General features: G+C 41.0%; 2 protein-coding genes across 2 annotated transcripts; both read left to right on the forward strand.

Annotated features, from left to right (window-relative positions):
• Window positions 1–9,500: 9,500 nt before the first annotated feature.
• On the forward strand, window positions 9,501–11,796 carry MELLADRAFT_94344 (uncharacterized protein; the record flags this gene model as incomplete). The annotated part of the gene is made up of 10 exons (XM_007406261.1): window positions 9,501–9,742; window positions 9,829–9,898; window positions 9,965–10,142; window positions 10,333–10,498; window positions 10,571–10,738; window positions 10,804–10,885; window positions 10,961–11,100; window positions 11,183–11,248; window positions 11,331–11,550; window positions 11,626–11,796. The coding sequence occupies 10 exons, from the start codon at window positions 9,501–9,503 to the stop codon at window positions 11,794–11,796; spliced, it is 1,503 nt and encodes a 500-aa protein (XP_007406323.1).
• A 5,199-nt stretch (window positions 11,797–16,995) lies between these two features.
• Window positions 16,996–17,945, forward strand: MELLADRAFT_55107 (uncharacterized protein; the record flags this gene model as incomplete). Its single annotated transcript, XM_007406262.1, has 6 exons — window positions 16,996–17,097; window positions 17,192–17,219; window positions 17,289–17,345; window positions 17,436–17,489; window positions 17,565–17,660; window positions 17,750–17,945. The coding sequence occupies 5 exons, from the start codon at window positions 17,055–17,057 to the stop codon at window positions 17,626–17,628; spliced, it is 246 nt and encodes an 81-aa protein (XP_007406324.1).
• Window positions 17,946–21,937: the final 3,992 nt, after the last annotated feature.

Consider the following 21,937-nt stretch of genomic DNA (forward strand, 5'->3'; position numbering starts at 1 on the left):
AAAAGAAAAAAAAAGAAGAAAAAAAGAGAAGAAGGAAGGCGATCCTAACCATCAAGTGGTTGGAAGACGGCAGGCAGCTGCATGCTGCAGGTGACTCTAGCAGGATCCCGTAGAGTATGCAGCTTGATATTGTGATACAGAATTTCTTCAAAACAATCTCCCATCAAGGCTTGTGATTTTTGGCCAAGCCTCACTTATTTGCATAGACAGATGTGCAATGACTTTTGGATCCCGGTAGTAATATGTACATCTCACAGAACACGAGTGCCAAGATATGGCTTTTTCAATTTTCTTTGAGAAACACTTGCAAGAATATTCAGATACAGTCCAAAAACATCAGCCAAATATCCTCTACTATCTTGAAGAATTTTCTCTGTAAACCTTGTTTATTCATGTAGAAATATGCACAATTTCTGGAGTATCCTGACGGTACTATCCACACCCACAGGGGGAAAAATAGAAGCTCTCATAGATGTGAGCAGATAAAGTTTGGAGGTTTCTCCAAGATTGTTTCCAGTTTGTTTCCAATTTTCTTCCAATTTTCCTCCAGTTTTCTTTCAGCTCATCATCTGATCAAATGGTCAGCATGGCCTGAGCAGATGGGTTAGGCCTTCCTCAGGCTTTATCCCCTAGCCAAGAAGCCTGAGGGAGGGCTAGCTCATCTGCTCAGGTCATGTTGGGCCCTCCAATGCTCAGCCTGCACAGTCAAGTGACCAAATGTGATTGAGCAGTGAGAGACCCAACCAAACGTGAAAAACACAATGGGAACCATCCCTTTGGATGCTTCTGATCCCAGGAATGCCACTGAGGACTAGGTGAGCAGCTGTGCTGAACTGAGCAGCCCCTCAGCCAATACTCGGTGACATCCTTTGAATACTTCTGATCCCAGGAATGCCACTGAGGACTAGGTGAGCAGCTGTGCTGAACTGAGCAGCCCCTCAGCCAATACTCAGTGACATCATTTGGATACTTCTGATCCCAGGAATGCCACTGAGGACTAGCTGAGCAGCTGCACTGAACTGAGCATCCCCTCAGCCAATACTGAGTGACATCCTTTGGATACTTCTGATACCAATCCCAGGAATGCCACTTAGGACTAGCTGAGTGGCCCCTCAGCCAATACTCAGTGACATCCTTTGGACCCTTCTGAAGCTGATTCTGAGTATACAGTGATGTGTCAGCTGGGTCCTGAGCACTCATCCATGCTCAAGAAAGGCTCACCCAAGATTAAGATGAGCATGCTTTAGCAAACTCAAGCAATACCTAAGTATTACAGGCTGAGCACATTGGCACCACCAAAATGGTGAATTGAAAGAATCTGAAGGAAATTGAAAATTTTTTGGAGTTATCAGGAAGGTACCCTCTGCTCACATCTATGTGAGCTTTTATTTTTCCCCCTGTGACCCCTGCATGAAGCTGTGGTGGGGAGATATCTTGGTTTTGTGTTCTAGCCTCGAGCCTAGATGTGTCATCACACATTGATACTTGGGGCTAGGACACATGACCCCAATATACCCACATCACAGCTTTGTGCAGGGGTGTAGATTGTATGGTTGGGATACACCAGACATTGTGCATCTGTGAATGTGGATAAACAAGGTTTACAGGGGAAAAAAATCAACATAGGAGAGAATTTTTGGCAATTCTTTTGGAGTGTATTGGAATATTTATGTTTTTCTAAAAGAAATTCAAAAATGACGTATCTTGGCACTCAGATTCTGTATGGAGGTGTACATATTACTACTGGGATCCGCCAGTCATTGCACATTGGTGTACCAAAACAAGTGAGGCTAGAGACAAAAATCACAAGCCTTGTTGGGAGATCTTTTCTAACTTTTCTAACATGTATCACTACAAGAAAGATAATATTTTCTGCATGGAAAAGAAAAGTCTCGACATAGAAAAATATTGAGATCTCAGGAGGAGAGCAAAAAATACAAAAAAATATGCACCTTGTTGCCTGCTATCAGAGCTTTAATTCAGGTATTTTTTGGTATTTTTAGAGTCTCTTTTGATGAATGTACTAACAATAAACCTTCATTTTCATCAAATTACAACCTGTAACAAAGGCTGAAATTTGGCTCATGAGAATCAAATGGACATTCTTATTTCTGAGAAAACTCATAACTTTTTTAATTCCGGTCCAAAGGACTTGATCATTAACTCATTAGAAAGCTGAATGCATTCTGGACAAACTTTGTTATGGACTACAAGCTCTGGCTGTTGAGTTACAGAAGTTATAGATGTTTGAAACAATTTACACATATGTCTTCATAACACCTTTACCAGACTAGCTACAGATTTTCACTCTCAATGAAGCTCTGGAGTATATGTTCAGCTTTCTAATGAACTTAAAATCGAGGGTTTTCGTGCCCAAATGCAAAAGTTATGTGGTTTCTTAGAAATCAAATTGTCCATTTGATCTTCATGAGCCAAATCTCTGCATTTGTTACAGGTTTTAATTTGAGGAAATTGAAGGTTTATTGTTAGTACATTCATCAAAAGAGACTCTAAAAATACCAAAAAATAATTGGATCAAAGCTCTGATAGCAGGCAACAGGGTGCATATTTTTTTGTATTTTTTGCTCTCCTCCTGAGATCTCAATATTTTTCTATGTCTAGACTTTTCTTTTCCGTGCAGAAAATATTATCTTTCTTGTAGTGTATGGGCATAAACCTGGTTTACAAGAACAAATCTACTGAAGATATCAAAGATTGTTACATTTTTCTGGACCAGTAATGTTATTCTAAAAATGAAACATTGCCATATTTGTTTTGGGATGGAGAACTGTCCAGATGGTTGCAGGCATCATCTTAAGTTCTTTTGAAATTTGCTTGAAATTTGCTTGAAATTTGCTTGAAATTACTTTGGAAACTTCCTGGAGTTGTGGTAGTCTCTGGCCTGCCAGTGAATAGTAGCTGGGGTCTGTGGATACAATCATCAAGTGTATTGAAGTTCTTTATCTCCGGCATGTGTTGTGCTACCAACACCTGAAGTGCTCCACTTCAATTGTCAGCCTGAGCCTTGAAACCGGTGGCTTTAAGAGAATCATAGCTGAATGATTGTGTGCTTGATGCTTCTTTATTGGCTTTGTTACAGAGTCACTGAGGTAAATTCAAGCCTTTATGTAACAGGAGCTGGCAACTCCATTTTGTCTTAGGTGTGGAATGTGTCCCACTGCCTGATACTCACTGAAAGGTCTGTTCCTTCAGGGTCCTCTGAGGTAGGTACAAGAGTACTCCTGTCTCAGGTTTACAATTCAATGCAACAGTCTAGTTTCTACATATTGATAAAGAGACATCAATAACAATCTTCAAAAATCTTGGACAATAAGATGAAATTTAAATAGATCTCTGGATCTTTAGATCAATAACAACATTCTTTAGCAAAAAGATACACAATAATTACAGTTATAAAAAACAGTAAGAGTCAAGTAACAAAGGTAGGATCAATGAATTAGATACAATCTAAGTTAAAAGTATGAGCTGGTCTTTTGGTAAAAAGTTATAGAGTTTGATTTCTAAAAGTAAAGTCGTTGGTTCGTAAAAAGGTATTTTCCGTTCTTGGAAGGAAAATAATGTCGCTTATATATTTGTTAATGTTGCCTCGACATGTGTATGTATTCCTTATATAGTGCATCAGGGTCTTTTTCACTACCAGCATAAAGTAATTTTCTCAAGTAAAAAATGAATACATTTAGAGCAAAAAATGATTGAAAATGCATTTGATCAGCGTTAAATCAGCATTGAATCAGCATTATTCAGCATTAAATGAGCATTTTTGATTAAAAAGGCATTAATTGTAATCATTTTTCCCTTGGGAAAATTACCTTTTGCTGGGGGTGTGTGTATGTGGTCATAAGGGTTCATTTGTGGTAAGCTGAAACCAGCAAAAATGCTCCTTGTGCCATATCAATATTTCTTCTTGGCAATGGGGTCTTGGCTCCTTTCAGCTTGGTTGTTGTTTTCCTGGTGGGTTCTTCCAAACTAAAGCCATTGGCTGGCAATGGGAGTAATGTGAAATACTCCTCATGGCTGACATCAATCCACTTTTTTCTTTTTTTTTGTAACGGAGCACAATCCCACTACATCTGAGACCCACTCTTGCCACCATGTCCGTGTGGTGTTTGCTCGTCAACAAGCGCACACGAGTCGCCTTTGTGCCTCAAAGGCATTCCGTGTGCGCTTGTTGTTGGGCAACTGCCACAAGGACACAGTGTGCTCTGCTCATGAGACCAACCCACACCTCTTGCGCTCAACCACATATGATCTTTGGTTTCAGAGTGGGGTGGAGTCTTCAATTCACTGACATGGTTCTATGATGCAAATTGATAGGAATACAGAAATAAGTATATGCATAAATGACCAAGGAGAAAGCAAACCATGAGACATGAACATTAAAACAAACATCCAGGGATAAATCAGAGGAATTAGTCATGTTTGAACTCAATTGTTCATGTGAGGTAGGAACATGCAAACCACCCCGTTGGGGACTGTGAAGGCGCTGTGGTCATCCTGCAGTAAAAGTGGCCCGAGCTGTCCCTGTGGTTTCAACAGACCACAATTGCAGGAGGAAACTACAGGTGGTACCCTGCAACACTGCATTGGGCATAACTGGTAGGTGTTTGATTTTGATCATATGTACAACTTCATTTATTTATGTTTACCTTTCAATCCTGTTACCTCACTTGATGTCAACTTGATAAATTTTTCTTGAGTTCCATCTTGTTTCATTTTTTTGTGTTTTTTTATGATTGGACTGCAATTGACTGCAACCAGAGGCTCCCAGAAATTTTTTTAGCTGCACCATCTTCGCACTCCAGTGTTTGTTCACTACAACTGCACTGCAATATCATTGTCATGAAGCTGTGGTGCTGCAGCGCGCTGTACTGTGTTCGTGTGTTGGAGGTAGAGTATCAACCACTGTCAAAAGAGGCATGTTCTGATATTTGTCTCTTGATAGCTTTTAGCATCTTTCAGATTGGCTTGCTGGATACATCTTGCCAAACTTGAGAGCACGGAAAGACTTGCAATTGCCCCACTAAAACCGTGCTCTGCTATAACCATTCCAATTGGTTTCTGGGTGCAGGGAACGTGCTGCACCGTAGAGCATCTGTAGTTCTTGGTTTGGGGTAATACGGCCGGATTGAAGAGTTGTTTCAAGCAAGTATAACTTTGAGATCTCATTCAATGTTATAAACCAAAGATAAAAAGACGGGGAACAAAAGCAAAACAAAAAACAATAACAATAACAAAAAAAGGAAGCAAGCTGAGACTGACTTGATAGGGAAACTTGTTCATCTTCTCAGTATAAAAATGATGAAGAACACTTCATGCACTTTGTACAATGTGATTTGGGTCTTCTTGTCCCTCCACAAGTTTTTCAAAGGAGATTCAGGAGTATACTTTAAGCAAAAACCCGGTTCAAGGAAGTGCAGATTAACAAAAAGCAACAAGTGAGTATGATGGTGTGAAATATGTAGGAGAAAAAAAGAAAAACAATCATGTCCAAATTTTGTGAAGGGGGAGAAGGAGGAGAAATTTCAAGCAGACTACTTGCAACCCACAAGTTCCTCTGTTGTGAGAAGCCCTGCAACACAATTTTCTTTCAATCTCAGACCTCTGTCAAGGCCTGATAATGAGCCAGCTATGGAACATTTCCCAGGATTCCCTCTTGTGTGTATAGTGGACTCAAATCTTTGACAGGAAGAAGCCAAAAGACATTGCAAGGAGTAACTTAACCAAGTCCCTCAATGCTGAGACATCTGTCTGTCAAGCAAGTCAAATCTGCATGTCTCAGCATGAGGGACTTACATCTAATTTTGTGTTATTGGCCTGAGGCCTAGGGATTTCATTGCGGATGAAATCTTGATTTGTACTTTTGCATGATCTCACCAAGGAATCTTTTACAACACTTCATGGGGATATGCGCTGACCCCCTCTTCAAAATTTACAAGTGGAATTGTTGAGATTACCTGGTTGCTCACTGAGATACATACTATCACTGCAAATATAATGTGTTTCTCCACAGTGAAAAATGATTGCACTTAATGCACAAGATAATTAATAATGCAGATATAATGCAGAAAAATGCAGATTTAATGTAGATTTAATGCACTTTCAATCATTTTTTGAATTAAATGTAATCATTTTTCACCGTGGAGAAACACATTATATTTGCAGTGTATGCTACTTTGTGATTTTCACACGTAGCTCACATGTAGCTCTGATAAGTTGGGGACTTATTCCTATAAACCACAGAGCTAAATGTGAGCTACATGTGAAAATGTCAAATTAAAACAATATGTAGCTCAGCACACAACCAAGTAATTTTGATCATTCAAGCTCTACATTTTGAAACAAATGGCAGCACGTATGCCCATGATGCGCAGTAAAAAGATCCTTGGTGAGCTCACAGAAATGGGGAAATGCAGATTGCCTCTGCAAAGGAATCCTTACCCCTCAAGCCAAAATGTTGAGTCTAGATGTAAGTCACTGTCCCTCATGCTGAAACATGTGCATTCAACTTGCTTGAATGACAGCTGTCTCAGCATTGAGGGACTTGGTTGAGAGCATACACTTTTCTCTTGGTAAATGACCTTGGTATGGTAAATTTTACTGAAATTTACCATATCAAGCTTCAAAATCTGCAATTGTTTCCAAAGTACCGATTGGTACATAGAGAATCAATCCCAAAATTGATAGGAGTCCAGTGAATTTAATGGACCTCTACCAAATTGGTATTGGCAAATTACTGGACTGTTACTGAGCTATGCATCAACCCACCACTCCCAAAAACCAGAGTTTGACACAACACCTCCCTTTTTCTGCTCTGTTTTCAAATTGGCTGTTTTCAATCCTTTTCTTTTTGAATTGATTGTTTGGAACTTGATTGTTCTTCAAATGATTGTTTTTTGAGCTGATTGTTTTGAAACTGATAGTTTTCAAACAGCCCTCATTGAGCAACAACAAAAAGTCTTACTTCATGCTTTGAGAGTTGCAGTTTGTTTCAAAATGCATGATAGTGGGAGGGAGTCTGTTTCGTTCAGTAATGATATTTGCTGAAACAAAGCTTGGTTGATGTCTGGTCTTCTAGTCATGATAGCTTGATAACTTGGTAGTTGAACAAACTCCAGGGCCATGTGTCAATTCAAGGAAACTTCAAGTTTTCTTTTTCAAAAATTCAAGATACTGTTCTTGTTTTCCATGTTTTTTGGCTGACCAAGGGGTCAAAGTTGCAGACATGCCCAGACACGTGCCCGGAAGTCCAGATTCTAAATTCACAGCCAAAAATAAAATCTGGACTTCTGGGCATGTGCCCGGACTTGTACTTTGTATCCCGTAAATGTTTGACCAACCCATAATGTCTGCAATAACACAGATTGTAACTCTTGTGAAACTTTGCAGTTCCAACCTGAGCTTGCTGTTGATGAACAAATATCAGTTGCAAATGATGATGCTTGTAAATGTAAATCTTGTACAATTATGATTGGTGTATATCAAGTGGATGTGATTTTATTGTTTTTCTTTGCGCCTCTTGTGCCCTCTTGTGCCCCCAGCCAAATAGTGGGCGTGCCCAACCCCTCTTGGGTGCAACCGGGCACACCTTTTTTGAAATATTGCGCCCACCACATGACACCTGTGCAATTAAACTTAACAAAGTCCCACGCTCATGCATCCTCGCAAGGCGTTTAGCAACTGAATTACGCCAACTGTGTACGCTCCAAAACCTCAGAGATTTGGGTGGGCAGGGAGCGTGCTCCAAGTCCTAATGCCCAGACTACCCCAAGGATTTGGATATAGTCCAAAGAGAGAACTTGTGCGCTGATATCTTGCACTGAGACTACAATTTTTTTCTCGAGGAAGGTAATCCCTTCTTACCACAAATGTGCTTCAAAGATTGGGTCTTAGCAGCAAATTTGGACTCGAGAGAGAGGTTACATGTGTAATCCTCTGTTAAGAGCCAATATGCGCATTTTAGGCAAGAGGGAAGCACTTTCCTTGGGAAAAAAATATGTACATTATGCGGAAGAGGCAGGCGCTCAACTTTTTCCTTTGGACTATGCCCAAATCCTTGGTGTGGAAAAAGGTATAAGGCAAGCTCCCTGCCAAACCCAAATCTCTGAGGTTTTGGAGTGTACACATTTGGCGTAAGTCCCTTGCTCGACGCCTCACAAGGATGCACAAGCGTGGGACTTTGTCAAGTTTACCGTGCAATGTCCTTGGGGAGGATGAAGAATGGACATCCTGAGCTGTCAAAGGTTGACCTGTAAGAATCAATTCTGGCCACCTCTCTCACAAGTGTCACAGACTTGAGTTGCTGTTGCCAGTGGTACAAGGTTTTGTAAATGACATGCTACAGCCAATTTGAGAATGATTGATTTCCTTCTACAAAAATCTGTGTTGCCGCAGTGGTCAAAACCAACCAAAAAGTGTTCTTACAGGTTTTGTATTCTTTGTATTCTCAAAATGAGGAGAGAAACAAATCTTGGTCAAGAAGAGAACCAAGTTTTGCATCATGATGCACTTTTCACATTCTCAAATCAGCTGTAACACTTTAACAATTTTTGCGGTCAGATGAAGCAAATATGTTAGTCAAACAAATTACATAATGGTACTCAAAATGTGGAGTTCCTTCACCAAAAAACGCGAGCCAATTCTGCGACGCGCGAAGGGCTTAGTTAAGCTGACTAGGTTTTAACCAGCCAGCACGTTTCCTTTTCCCCAAAGGGGTTTTTACCGGAGCGGAGCACAATGTAGTGCCTGATAGCCTACGGCTGAGGATTAAAACAAGGTATTTGATATCATCCCTGTCTAATATCCAAGATTTTGCCCATCTCAGAGGGATTTCAATCGCACTTCGTGTCAACTTTGCTTATTGGCATCATGAACTTTGTGAGGTGATAAATATCCAAACTTGACTAATTCCCAAGCTGAACCTCATAAGCACGAGGCGTAATTTTTACGCTGATCTTCGCCAATCTCAAAGTCAAAAACTACTCCTAAAGTGGAACCCCTGCTAACCACGCGCGAGGATCTGGGCTCGGTGCGCCTCATTTAAGCTTTCAACTTCATCACTCTCTTCACCTTTTGTTGCCAATTTCATTTTTCGTCATATTCATTGGTGATTGCAGTGAGAACAGGTATGGCGGTGTGTGCGGCTTCGCTTCCCATGAAGTGAAATTTGATAATCAGCTTGCTGCGCGCATGTGTCCTGCGTGGTTCTCACGAAGCCCCTCACTAAGAAACCTTTTGAAATGTAGGCCATCCAAAAGTATCTCACCTGCGTCGTTCCTATGACACATCTTGTACATTTTATCCACCGATGCAAAACTTTGTGCAAAACGTTGCAAAACAAATAACTGATTTCAGATCTAGTCTAAACAACTTAAATGTAACCTCTTCCCTCTCCCTCTCTTCCGAGGTGAATATACATACCACTAGTTTCTCTATCCCTTGACTCTTCAGCTCACACTACATCCAAGCAAAATCTAAAGCCTATGCTGCCTACCGAACCACCACGAGCGCTCTGGGTCACCAATGCAGAGCTCTTAGCTCATCTCACCCTTCTCAACGCGTTTCATCATCTTCGCGAACTTCGACCTGAGCCGGAGTTTCTACACATGGCTCTCTTCCGATTCGAGCTTTGGGTCGCCAGATTGACTCCTGAACCCTTCGATGTAGAGACGCTCCCTCCGCTTGATGTGTTGATGGTCTGGCACGCCTATTGTTTGACATCGCGGTGAGCGCGGTTTCAACTTGCTTGTTTGACTTCAAGTGATATCGATTGTCTCATTTTGCTTTGTGGTTGGGGGGCGTCACTTTCAGAGCTTACTATGAGGATTCTCGAAGACTTTATCCGGTCCTTCATACCATCGAGTTCCCTCTCGCCCTTGCTGTAAGCCTATGAATGATCTTGCGCATTGATTCAGACAACGTCATTAACCGTGACACATGTATGTAGGCCAACCAGTACTTACGGCCACGCCAGAAGGCAGATCCACTGCGAGTGGCCATTCCCCATCAGGCGATTACCAACTGGTTCGAAAGTACTAACACCAACTATTGTCCGAATGGATTCTTCAACAATCCATCCTTGCGCACTTTCCTTTGTCCGATATGTAAATCGGCTATCAACTCTCGTGCGTCACTTACCTTCAGTTTGGCTTTCTTCTAATACATTTTACGGACTTCTTGCTAGCCTAGACTCATGAAACTTGCTGAAACTGATTTATAACAACACATCTTCACCCCCACTGTCGTTCCTTATAACTATCGCCACTTCAATATCCGCTCACGTTGAGCTTCATGGCTGGTTTCTCCAAACATCAGCCTTTACAAATGCAACTCAGACTGGATGGGCGGAGAGCTACAACTGTAGACTGCAGTGTGAAGATTGTGGGTGGAAAGGAACAAAGTCAGACTTAGCTGCCCACAGGCTTCTCTATGACATACAATCCTTGTCCTCTTCACCACCCTCGGACTCTGCATCGCTGGCGTACGTGTCTTTATCACTCCTCTCAGTTTTCCGCAAAAGTAATGCTGAATAACCTTTGATGGCTTTGTGTAGCGGGACGCTCACTACCACCAAGACCCTGGAAGATAAGCAGCACGCTGCAACTTTCAACCTCCTTGTTACGCGCATCCTCGCCTCAATAGCTCCGTCGTCCGTTAAGCAACGTTTACATGATCCCCAAGCTGCAATACAAACCATCAAAGTACTCACTGCTGTCCCGAAGTCTGTATCTCGATTCGCAATCTCTTATGAGGTCATAGCATACCCACTAACTCCTTCCACCTTAGGATCTCGTCAACCGATGGAGTGAATCAGATGCTGAGCGCCTACAGTGTCCCCGAACCATTCTCTACGGACCTGATCGTGGCGGTTGAGTTCTTTTTGAAGCTGGTGGTTATCATCGTCTTGCTGATCGATGCGTGCTGACATACCTTCGTCTTACAGATGACGCGTCAAGAGTCTTTCACGAAGTCTGTTGTTGACTTGGGCTGGACTGAAGCTGCTTGTTCACGTGATGTTGAGGCTGTCAGCCAAATAACGTATTCAGGATTTGCTATCAATCGAGCCGTCTCAAGGTACCAAGCGTAAGTTGATGCTTTTTTTGCATCACCTCAGACTCTTCATATCCATCCCCTGGTAATTTGACGTGTGTTTTATCTATCAAAGTTTTGTAGAACTATTGAAAGTTCGAGACGGAACCTCCTTCGATATTTGCATTCCGACTTACGATATGTAAGTCGTCGAAAGCCTTTTTTGAACCTCACTAACGCTACCTGCATCATGATCACATCTATTAACGTTCGGGTTTGTTTAGTGACTTGGCCTGGAGAACACATCAGCTGATGGGTGTAAGATACAGTAAAGAGATGTTTTCCTTTCTTGGTCGATCAATTGACCAGTTAAGTTTCCCGCACCCATCTTGGGCGTTTCAGTTAAAATTGACCCAGGACTACTATTTGAACAGTTTCACGGAACGAGTGTCTGATCAGCCGACACTCAATGCTCTGTTCCAATCGACTGCAAAAGCATGGGAGGTGCGTGGAAATGAGCTTTTGTTACAGTTGACGTAAAAATTATTCATCCTGATGATGTGTTCTTCCCATGCTTAGAGAGTCCACGAGGTACCCTATTCGCAGTATCCCGCGCCTGAATACAGTCTAGAAAAACCTTACCCGCTACTCAAGTTGAAACTCACGACACCTCAGACGAAGGCACCGCAAGAAAACCCAGGCGATCGGAAGCCGGGTGTACGCTTTGTTATCAACGAGCCCAAAGCGTGATCTCTGAGTACCCCTCCTTAAAAGCTACTGTCGCAGTTTTATTACATGTAATGATATCTTGTATTCTCTTTGTTTCTTGTTTTCGCACCTATTATAATATGTCTGAAAAAGGTGTCCAATTTTGCAATCAATTGAATGGCATAATGCGAGCAAAACCACCCATTGGATTATGATGTTCCGGCCCTTCTGACCTGCATCATCACAGAATGGTAGATGCTTCATTGGGAAAATATTCAGTCCGCGCGGTCCCCGTGATGTAGAACCAAATCACTTGAGTTGAGTTGCATCTAGGCCTATACCCAACTCATACTCACTTTGCATGGGTATTAGCCCCGTAGGAGAGTACATGTGCTTCCCATGTGAACTGTATGAGGAGTACTCCACATTGGAGAACGGACTTGCGAGTGTCATTTACTGCTGCCTGTGTTGGTGTGGGTTAATTCTCAGATGGAGGCACTCGGAACTCTGCACTGGGCATATATCATCCGGTGAGCATGATGTTTTCTATAGATGTTTTCTATAACTTTGACATACTCTCCTCTCCCATTCCTCTCTCCACTCACACTTACCCTGACCAATTTCATCTGTTCTGAGCTCTCATTATTTTACCTCTTGGTTCCTGACATCTATTGTATCCTTTTTTGAGGGGTACAGTCTAACCCATGCAATTGCATAATTTGGGTGGAAGACCTTTGCTATGCATTTTGACAGGTTATGCAATTCTGTTGTCAAATTTGGCAGTAAAAAGCCTCAAGATTGAGGATTTTTCTATGCATCATCATGGGTTATGCAGCTGTGTGGGTATGCATTTGCACATGTTAGACTGTAAATCTTTTTCAAATTTATTCAACTTGAATCATAAGATCATGATCAGAAAGAAGAAAGATAAGAAAATCCATACAAAAGTCAAAAATGTACGTATATCAGGGGGTAAATGGTTTTTAGGGTATTATCAATGGAGCGCACTATTTGGCACCCAGTTAAAACGTGCAATGCCCAGTTTTGAAATTTCAAAACTTTTCACCGCCTGGTTCAAAATGTGACAGATTGCCAAACCGGGCTTATGTTTTTTGTCAATCAAATAATGAGAAAGCATGTCTCTTGTTTTCACTATCTTTTCACTAGCTTTCCAATTTGCGTTGTTCAACAATCTTGCCGCTCAATCAATGTTCTTGCTTGATGTTGAGCCCACAAAGATTCTGGTTCATTCAGGTTGTATTTCATTTCATGTACATCTTTCTTGAAAGGCATACAAACAGAATAATAATAAATAACCAGCAAGTGACAAGATAATAAGAGTAAAATGAGAGTGAGACAAAGCATGATTAAAGTGTGATTATTGAGGGTAAGACAAAAGATTTCCACAGTAGAGAATGACTATGATTAAAAGAGAAGCTTGTCAGCAAATCAATCAAAGAAAGGAACAAAGGAAGGAACAAAGGTAGAAAATAAAAAATAAAATCAATCAACAGGAGGAGTGGAGACAAAACTTACCATCTTTGCACAATGTCTCATGTTGGGTGACCTGATGGATGGTTGTCCAATACATTGAGCTGGCTTTGAGATTGGAGGCAAGTCAGCTCAGCAAGTAAAATTGAGAGAGTGAGCAAGCAAGCGAGTGATGAGAGGGGATATGGCAGGTCTAATTTCAAAGGTAGTGCCCAGTTAAAACACACTACCGCCCAATTTGAGAGTGTGAAAGAGTGTAAATGCCCGGTTAGTCAGTGTAAATGCCCGGTTAGTCAGTGTAGCGGCCCGGTTAGTGAGTTTTGGCTTGAAAACCCTTGGAAAGTATCAAGCCAAACCGGGCTTTGGGTATTTTCAAACCAGGCGCCAAATAGTGCGCTCCTTATTAATTGATTTGAGGGTTCAGGAAGGTTTTATTATGAAAGGAAATGATCTTATGAATTGATTGATAAACAGTGCTCTTATGACATAGAAGAAAACAATTTTAGATGAGTAAAGAGGTGAAAATGGACAAAAATTGTTGAAATTGAAGGTTTTCAGCCATATGTAAAAACCTGTCAGATCAGGATGAGTGACAGTTCAATTGAAGAAACATGTTTCATTTTATCATGTAAAAAATTCAAACCAATAGTAACAGAGGATTTGTGAAAAAGTCATAAGGAATTAAAGAGACTGGTGTGAATTTTGACTTTTGTGCTTACATACACACATGTAGCAACATTTACATGACAAAAAGCTGGTTTTATCAATCTCTACAGCTCAATAACTCCTTCATCATGATTCACAAATAGCTCTTAATAGCCCAATTAATGTTCAGCATCATGAGATCTACAAAATGAGCTATAGTAATCAAAATTTCAAGCACTTTTTAAAAAGTTGTAATTCTGAAAATGGTTTCCAGCTACAAGTATTAGGAAAAATCACCTGTATTCATAATAATAAGATCTGTCCATCATTCATAAACATCAATTGATCGACTTCAAAGCTTAAATCATGTCATTCATTAGCAATAATCACATCATAGGATTACATCGGAGGGGTTTGGTGGGGTTTTTAACAGTTTTTGTTGGTTTTTGTGGCTGTTTGTCAGCCTGAGAGTCTTAATCTACAGTGATTGAAAAGACTTTAGGTTGAATGTACATTACAAAATGTATCCTGCTTGTGTTCTAAAGTTTTAGTTATGACACTTGAGGTGAGTTTGTAATTCTTTGTGGTAAATCTAACTCTGTGCCAGCAACGCACTGCGCTGCAGAAAGCGTGTTTTTTGGTGTGTTGCTCCGCAACATGCAACAAGACCCAGTGGCAGATGGTGCGTTGCGTTAAGCACTGCAACAACAAAATGTTTGACTGGGTTGCACGGCAGTCAAGGCGCCGTGCAACGCAAAAGCACCAAAAAAATGTTGATTTTTGATTTTTTTGGGGCAGTAACACAATATATGCTGTTGCGGCCCAAAAACTCAAAATTTGACACATCTTGTTGTGCAGCCGGTCAGGCCGCAACTTGGAAATTGATTTGGTGGTGCAGTGCGGTCAGAAAACCCGCAGCGCAAGCGCAGCACAGCACCCAACACCTGCGTTGCTGGCCCAGGGTTGGTAAATCTGTAGAAGAAATGCTAGTTGTTAGCTAGAGTTGTCTTTGGTGCAGGATGGTTACTGCGGTCAGAAGCTAATCAAGGTACAATTACCTGGACTGCCTTCTAAGGTGAATACAAAAGATTTTCCTGGTTATTCCTTAGGTCACACCTCAGTGCTAGTTGATAAGTGTGTTATCAAAAGAAAAGGGAGAGAAGGACTTTAGTTGAATAGTTCTAACTAAACAATTTGTAACACCTTTGAGTAAAAGGATAAGAAAATGATAGAGAAAATGATTTTCAACAACAACACTATTCAAGTTTTACAAGAGAAGTTTTCTAAAGATAAGAAGGTTCTAGAGTAATTCAAAAGGAGTTTGTAGGTGCTGGAATCTAAAGGCTGAAATAGTGATTTCTTGGTTTTTGTGGTTATGGTAAAGGATGAATTCTCTTCCTTGTTTTTGGGAAAAAGTTCCGTACTTATATAGTTTGAATATGGGTCAATGATAGGGTTTAGGGAACTTCATTGTTTATGATTGGGCCGGCTTCTGTTGTTGCCTTGGCCCGATTTAGACTGTTGTTTCCATTTCCTTTTTAGGCATGGTGTTAGGATAGGTAGGTGTGTGACATGCTCTAGCATGTCACATGCACTCTAAGTGAGATCATCCAATATCATCAGCAGATCTCAAAGTCAAAGATCAGTCTAGAAGTGCTTTTACCTACTAATAACAAGCGCAAACCAGGAAATCTGTGCCTGGTCCTTAATGAGTAACAAAACAAAATCACATGTTTTCATTTTTCCATAATTGTTTTATGAGTGATGATCAAGATGAGAAGTGTAACCAAACTTTATAAAAGTATCCATCTTGTGATTCTTTTAAAGGAGCTTCTTCAGGACAAGTGAAACTAAGTGTGTAAGAGATTGAGATTAGGGAAATTAAATGAGAGCAAGAGTAATGAGACAAGTTCAGATTGCCACAGTGAAGAAGTGGGCTTCTGTTTTTGTTATCCTTATGTAGTTGATGTTGCTATCGTGGATTTTTTTGCGGTCGTAGTCGATGGTTTAATTTATCTTGATAATTCGGATCTTTGAATGAATCCTTTCGAAGGGATCAGTGAATTGAATAAACAAGTTATGCAACATGAAGCTTCTGGAAGGTAAAGTCACATCTTGAACTCTTCTTGTCGAAGTCACTGCTATGGGAATAAGTCGCTTGACTTCAGCCAAGCTACAAGTGAATTTACAAAAATCCAAATTCATGTAGCTCAAGAACCAAAGGGCGAATGGCGACAATTGGAGTTGCACAATATGTAGGGAGCTTCAGCGCATCTCTGGGTGTAAGGGTGGATCATGTTCCTTGGTGCGCTCACGGAAAAGAGAAATCCAAGTTACCCCTCAGGCCAAAAACATGTCACCTTGGGGGTGAGTCCCTCATTCCAAGACAGCGGATTCAACTTGTTGAATGACAGCTGTTGAAGCATCGAGAGACTTTTTTATTAGGGACCAGGGTCATGTCGCAAGAGTATTGAAGTTTCAGGAAGTTCCCATCATGTTTTTAGTGTATTGCTCCCGTGAGATGACCTCACTTTTTAGGTACTGTCGTTCTCGAAAAGTTTGTCCGAGTTTTCCCGCAAAACTCGAGCAATTTGGCGGGAAAAATTGGACAAAGTAGGGGCCCGTTCGGCTGGAACCCAAAAGCCACTTTTGGTCAAAAGCTACACTACTTATACACAAAGAGCCCAGACTTTCTCTTGCATAGCTTCTCTGCTTGTTATTTTAAATTTAGGTGAACAAATATCACAAACAAAAACCACTTTTGATCAAAAGTTGGTTCAAAATCAAAAACAGCCTTGAGGCTGTTTTTGAAGTCAAAAGCCGCTTTTGCCCCCCTCGTTCAATCAATAAATGATCTTTCGTTGACCTTTTTCGTTGACTGTTCGGTAATGGAAAAGCCGAGTTTCACGTTTTTGATTTTGCCCCTCAAAAAAGGGGCAAAATCAAAAATCGCTTTTGCGTGACAACTTTTGGGAAATCGAGCCGAACGGGCCCTAGCACTTTTCCATGAGCACCATCGCAGAATTCCCATTCCCTGTGCTACTTATACAAAAAGAGCCCAGACTTTCTCTTGCATAACTTCTCTGCTTGTTACTTTAAATTTAAGTGAACAAATATCACAAACTTCGTTCTTCCTTAAATCTTTATATTCACTTATCCACAAAATGAAAGTCTCAATCATATCAGCCGCCATGGTTTCACTTGCAGGTATTTGATTTTTTCTCGTATTGAACTTTTTTTGCTTCATTATAAGCATCACAATTGTCTGATTTCACCATCTGTCTGATTCCCGCCTGATCAGCTACTATAATCGCAATGCCCCATCCGAGGTAGGTTTTGCTTCTTGTTGAAGACATATTGTGCTTCAGTTAGCTTATTTTGTTGTTTGGTGAGCATAGCAGTCCCGAGTCCGACGACAATAAATTGATGACTCGTAACTTGCCTCAAGATTCAAGGTAAGTAGACCTCTCGATCTATCATCTCATCGGAAGATATTTCAAACTGATCATTTAAATTGAAATTATGCTTCTTTCCGAATACCACAGTCTTGAACGTCGTACCTCATCTGTTCAAGGAGACAAAGCGAAACCCAAAGAAATGTACTTCCTTTCTTCACCTTCCTGTACACATTTACACAAAGTTTACTAATGATTCGAACCATAACCTCAAAACAGTGAAGAGAAGTGGTGGGGCGGGAGTGCTATGCCTATGCCTTATCGGCATCGCCCAGGTAATTAGATGTACGTTGGTGGATGCAGCAGACGTAAGTTGATTTTACTTCTCTTCTCTCTTTGAAACTTGAAAGCATTTTATCATTGATAAAGAGGGCTGATGAACAATTGCAACTGAACAGGGTTTCTTTTTTTTTTTTTTTGAGTTGTTCCACATCGTTTGCTCATCCTTTAGAGTTTTTTGCCACTGGCATGGCTATACGAATTGTGGATTTGTTCCTCAATGTTAAACTGGGCTTCTTTCAACTACAATCTTTGTGAATCAAAACCCTTGCACGCTGGCAACTTTGGTCGGATATAGAAGCAAAGATGCAATCCGTAATGTGGATTTCTAGTATTGCATCATCTCCTGATTGTGTTGTGCACATCGAGTACGTCCGACGAGTGTTCTTTGATCAAAAAGTATCATCAACAAAAGCCTTTCAAAGTACCACTAGCAGTCAAATCGACAACATTGAATGGTGCCTGCCGGTGTCAAGTAACCCTGATAACTGAGTTGATAAGGCCTTATACATTGACATGTGAGCGAGGTCATTTTGAGTCCAAATAGTATATCATAACAAACAATTGTAAAAGAAAATCTTTGGATAAAGCGGAGTGATATTTCCACACCGATCCATACAACTTGTATGACAATAGGGACATTCAAAGTTTTGGAAGAGGCAATTGACATCATAAAGAAGGTACCTAATAACATACATCTGAGCATCACTTAATGCTTTTACAAAAAGGGATCGCCCTCTGGCCTTCACTACATACCCTCATGGTAAGATCGGAAGCAAGCATCCGAGCCTCCGGAGCTGCGAGGAAAATCACACAACAAGGGATACTGTTATGTACATTGAGGAAATCCTTGGCCTTTGCCAATACCAAAGATCTCTTGAGTGCTCCTTCTTCGGAGCTGAATTCCGAAAAAGCTTTGCGGATGCTTACCTCCCTTAATACACCCAATACATAGTCGATTGCACCGGCATTGGTGACTGTGAACAGCTTTACTCGCAAGACAATATCTTTGGCCGGAGATATGTCCACAGTTTTGCTGAAATTCAAAGCATTGAGTCAACGTCTGAACCGCCCCGCTTCGCGTCGCTCTAAGCCACTTTTTTTGTAGTGGGGCGAGAAGCCGCTACAAGTACAATCGCTCTCGATCCGCTTTCAAAAAGCAAGCGCTACACACTAATGGGAGCGTGGCGATTGTTCAGACCGCTCTCGCTCCGCTCTCGCTCCGCTCTCGCTCCGCTCAGGGAAATTTTCAGGCATTGCAGCGGGCCGGGCGAGTGTTTTATTCACAATTTTTTTTTATTTTCAAAATGTACATAAGAATAAGATATAAACAGTCTGCTACAAAGAGAAACAAACCAAAATTAGGACAAACAAAGAGACTGCTAACAAAAGTTGAGAAAAGGTGTTGAACGAGTGAATAGAAATTGAAGAGAGACATTCAGCAAGAGCAGACAGTGTTTAAAAAGCGAGACAGTAGAAGGAAAAAGGAGAAAGCAAAAAAAAAAAGATTGAGGAAAACAGACAACAAAAGTTGAGAAAAAAACATGTTGAACGAGTGAATAGAAATGAAAATCAGACTTTGAGCGAGCACCAAACAGGGTTGAAAAAACAAAGACAGTGGAAGGAAAAGAGACAAGAACAAAATGGACATTGAAAGGTAATCGGCGGGAAATTCAAAACAAGACATTTAAAAGAAAAGGAAATAGGTAAAAGATATGACCATCAAAGAGAAAACGGATTGAATATAAAAGTAATCCAAAATGTTAGAGACAGCAGTCTTTCTTTTTGAATTCAAAGCATAGGATGCTACATAAGTAATTGCATCTGAAAATCGACCAAGAACTTCAATACCAGCCCGAAGCCACTCCCTACAACCAACAGCCATTGATATCATCTTTGGCTTCAAAGCACCTCGTCCAGGTACAGCAATATCTGATGCAGACGAGAAAGTGCGTTCAACGCAACAAGAGGTGGCCGAGATTGACAAGTAATCGCGAGCAAGTGAAGCAAGGACCGGGAACTGTTCGCTATGTTCCTGTAATAGTATGAATTATCCAGGTCAGTTCTTGATTGAAAAACTCTCAACAAAAAAAGATGAAACGAACCTCCCACCAAGTAAGTTCAGATTGACCAGGCAAGATAGGATCAATGCCTTGAAGGTACCGATCAAGCTCAGCAGCCCGGACTTTTGAAGAGTTGTCAGACAAGATTTCAGCGGTGAATATGTCAAAATGATCGAAATGGTCTCTTGAAGGTTGGGACGAATTGGGAGGTGGGGTGACTTCAGGAGTGGCTGGCCAATCCTCCACTGCTTTATTAAAGATACATTGAATACCACCTTTGGCTCGGTCAGCGTGTTCAGCATAGTGAACACACTGCAGACATTATTCGGGTTCCCCAAGTGGGCAGGGAAAAATGATTGGGAGTATGATTTGTCATAAAATGGTCTATCACTCCACACCTGAGCCATAACACCCACACTACATATGTGTAGCAGGCTCAGTGAATATGTGGTTATCATGTACATACAGTTCTGCTCAGTTATCTGCTCATCAGGACAAGTTATTCATATGTAATACATGCTGTAACTTCTTTCAGATTGAAAAAAGCTTCCAAAAGATTGACTACATACACTGACTCAATGTTTTGGTGTGATCTCATCAACTCAACTGCATGTAACACACTTTCTGTTACTAAGACATAGCTTCAACAATATTGCCTGAGCAGCTACAGAATTATATGTAGTGAATTTTTGGGAAAAAAATTTCAAAGTCGAAAAAGTTACATGTGGTATAACATGTGATTTATTTATTCTGATGGGCAAAAAACTGAGCAGACCTGTATGTACATGATAGACAACTATTGACTTAGCTTGCTGCACATATGTAGTGTGGGTGAAATGGCCCAGGTGTGCAGTATTAGATTCTTTTATGAAAAACTGTACTATTAATCATTTTCCTCTGCCAAATTGGGGAAGTTGAATGATGTTTACAGTGACATCGAAGAACTTCAATTGATATCTTGGGTTAAGAACAGTGGCCATCAAGATAATTTCCGCTGATGCCGCTTCTTGCTGATATTGGGCAAGTTTAGGTAACATGACATCGATCATGCTCACTATGGATGTGAAGGTTGAGCTGTCGTGAATCTGCTGGAGGGTTTCGGACACTCGAAGGTATTCAGCTAGAAGGATTGATCCAGAGGCAAAATTGCCCTCCATCCGCTTGGTTGATAACCGAAATACCTGATGGGTAAGCTCATTCAAAAGGTTAGTCAATTCACTTAGACGAGAAAACCAGAAGGAAAATGGAACTTACTTCTAAAACCAAACAGAAGGCCTCCACAGCATCCCATTCTTCCATGGTCATCATGATACCCTGGTAGTACTTAGTCTTCCGATCGGCAATCAAGATGGAGTCAACAATCTAGAGAGAAGGGTGTCAGCATTAGAGAGAGGAAAGCAAGAGATTAGAACAAATGAAGTAGAAAATAAAGAAACTACTTACATCGCGTGCACTAACTAAATTAGAGAACATCTTCAAGTCGATGTTCCATCGAACACCCCACCCAGCAATCAGTGCTGGCCCCTTATAGCCCATCTGAGCAGCTCGGGCCTGAAATTCGCAACGGCGAGCACTGCTTCGGGTCAATAATGCATTGAATTCCTTGAGCTTCAAAAATGGAGAGATGTCAGTATACCTGCTTAAAAAGGATGAATGAAGCATTTGAAAGGAAACATACCTTGAGATAACCCTGAACCACAACACAGCCATTCCTTGGCTCATCATCATAACCAAAACCTTCATATTCTTCATCAAAATCTAAATCATCAACTACATTTAACCGGCCTGAGTGATTGGGAATTGCATCTTCATCTTCATCGTCTTCAGAAATCAAGGCTAATGCTTCAAGGTCGTCGTTGAGGATGAGTGAGGGGACTGGGACTGAAACATGTGGTGGAGTTGTTGGTTTGACGTGACCAGCGGACAATCGTAGAGAACTCAAGCCATGCTTTACAACCAATCCGAGTTTATGAGCAAAACATCGGACATGATTGTCTCGTGAATTCCATTCGACCGGGTCCTCACAATCCATGAAGGCCTTCTGCATTTCTCGAGCCATTGGGAAATTTGACGAACCGGAATCAGTGGTTTGACCTATCATGTAATCAACCAAATAAAAAAAGGTCAGTCGAGGCTGATGAATAGATAAGTTTAAAAGAGAGAAAAGTAAAGGGTGAAAGGAATGGAGACTTATCTTCTTATGTAAATTGTTAGCTATTAAGAATCGTGCAACTGGTTGTGCAAGAAGAT

Source organism: Melampsora larici-populina, assembly GCF_000204055.1.
Source record: "Melampsora larici-populina 98AG31 unplaced genomic scaffold MELLAscaffold_6, whole genome shotgun sequence".
Classification (NCBI taxonomy): domain Eukaryota; kingdom Fungi; phylum Basidiomycota; class Pucciniomycetes; order Pucciniales; family Melampsoraceae; genus Melampsora; species Melampsora laricis-populina.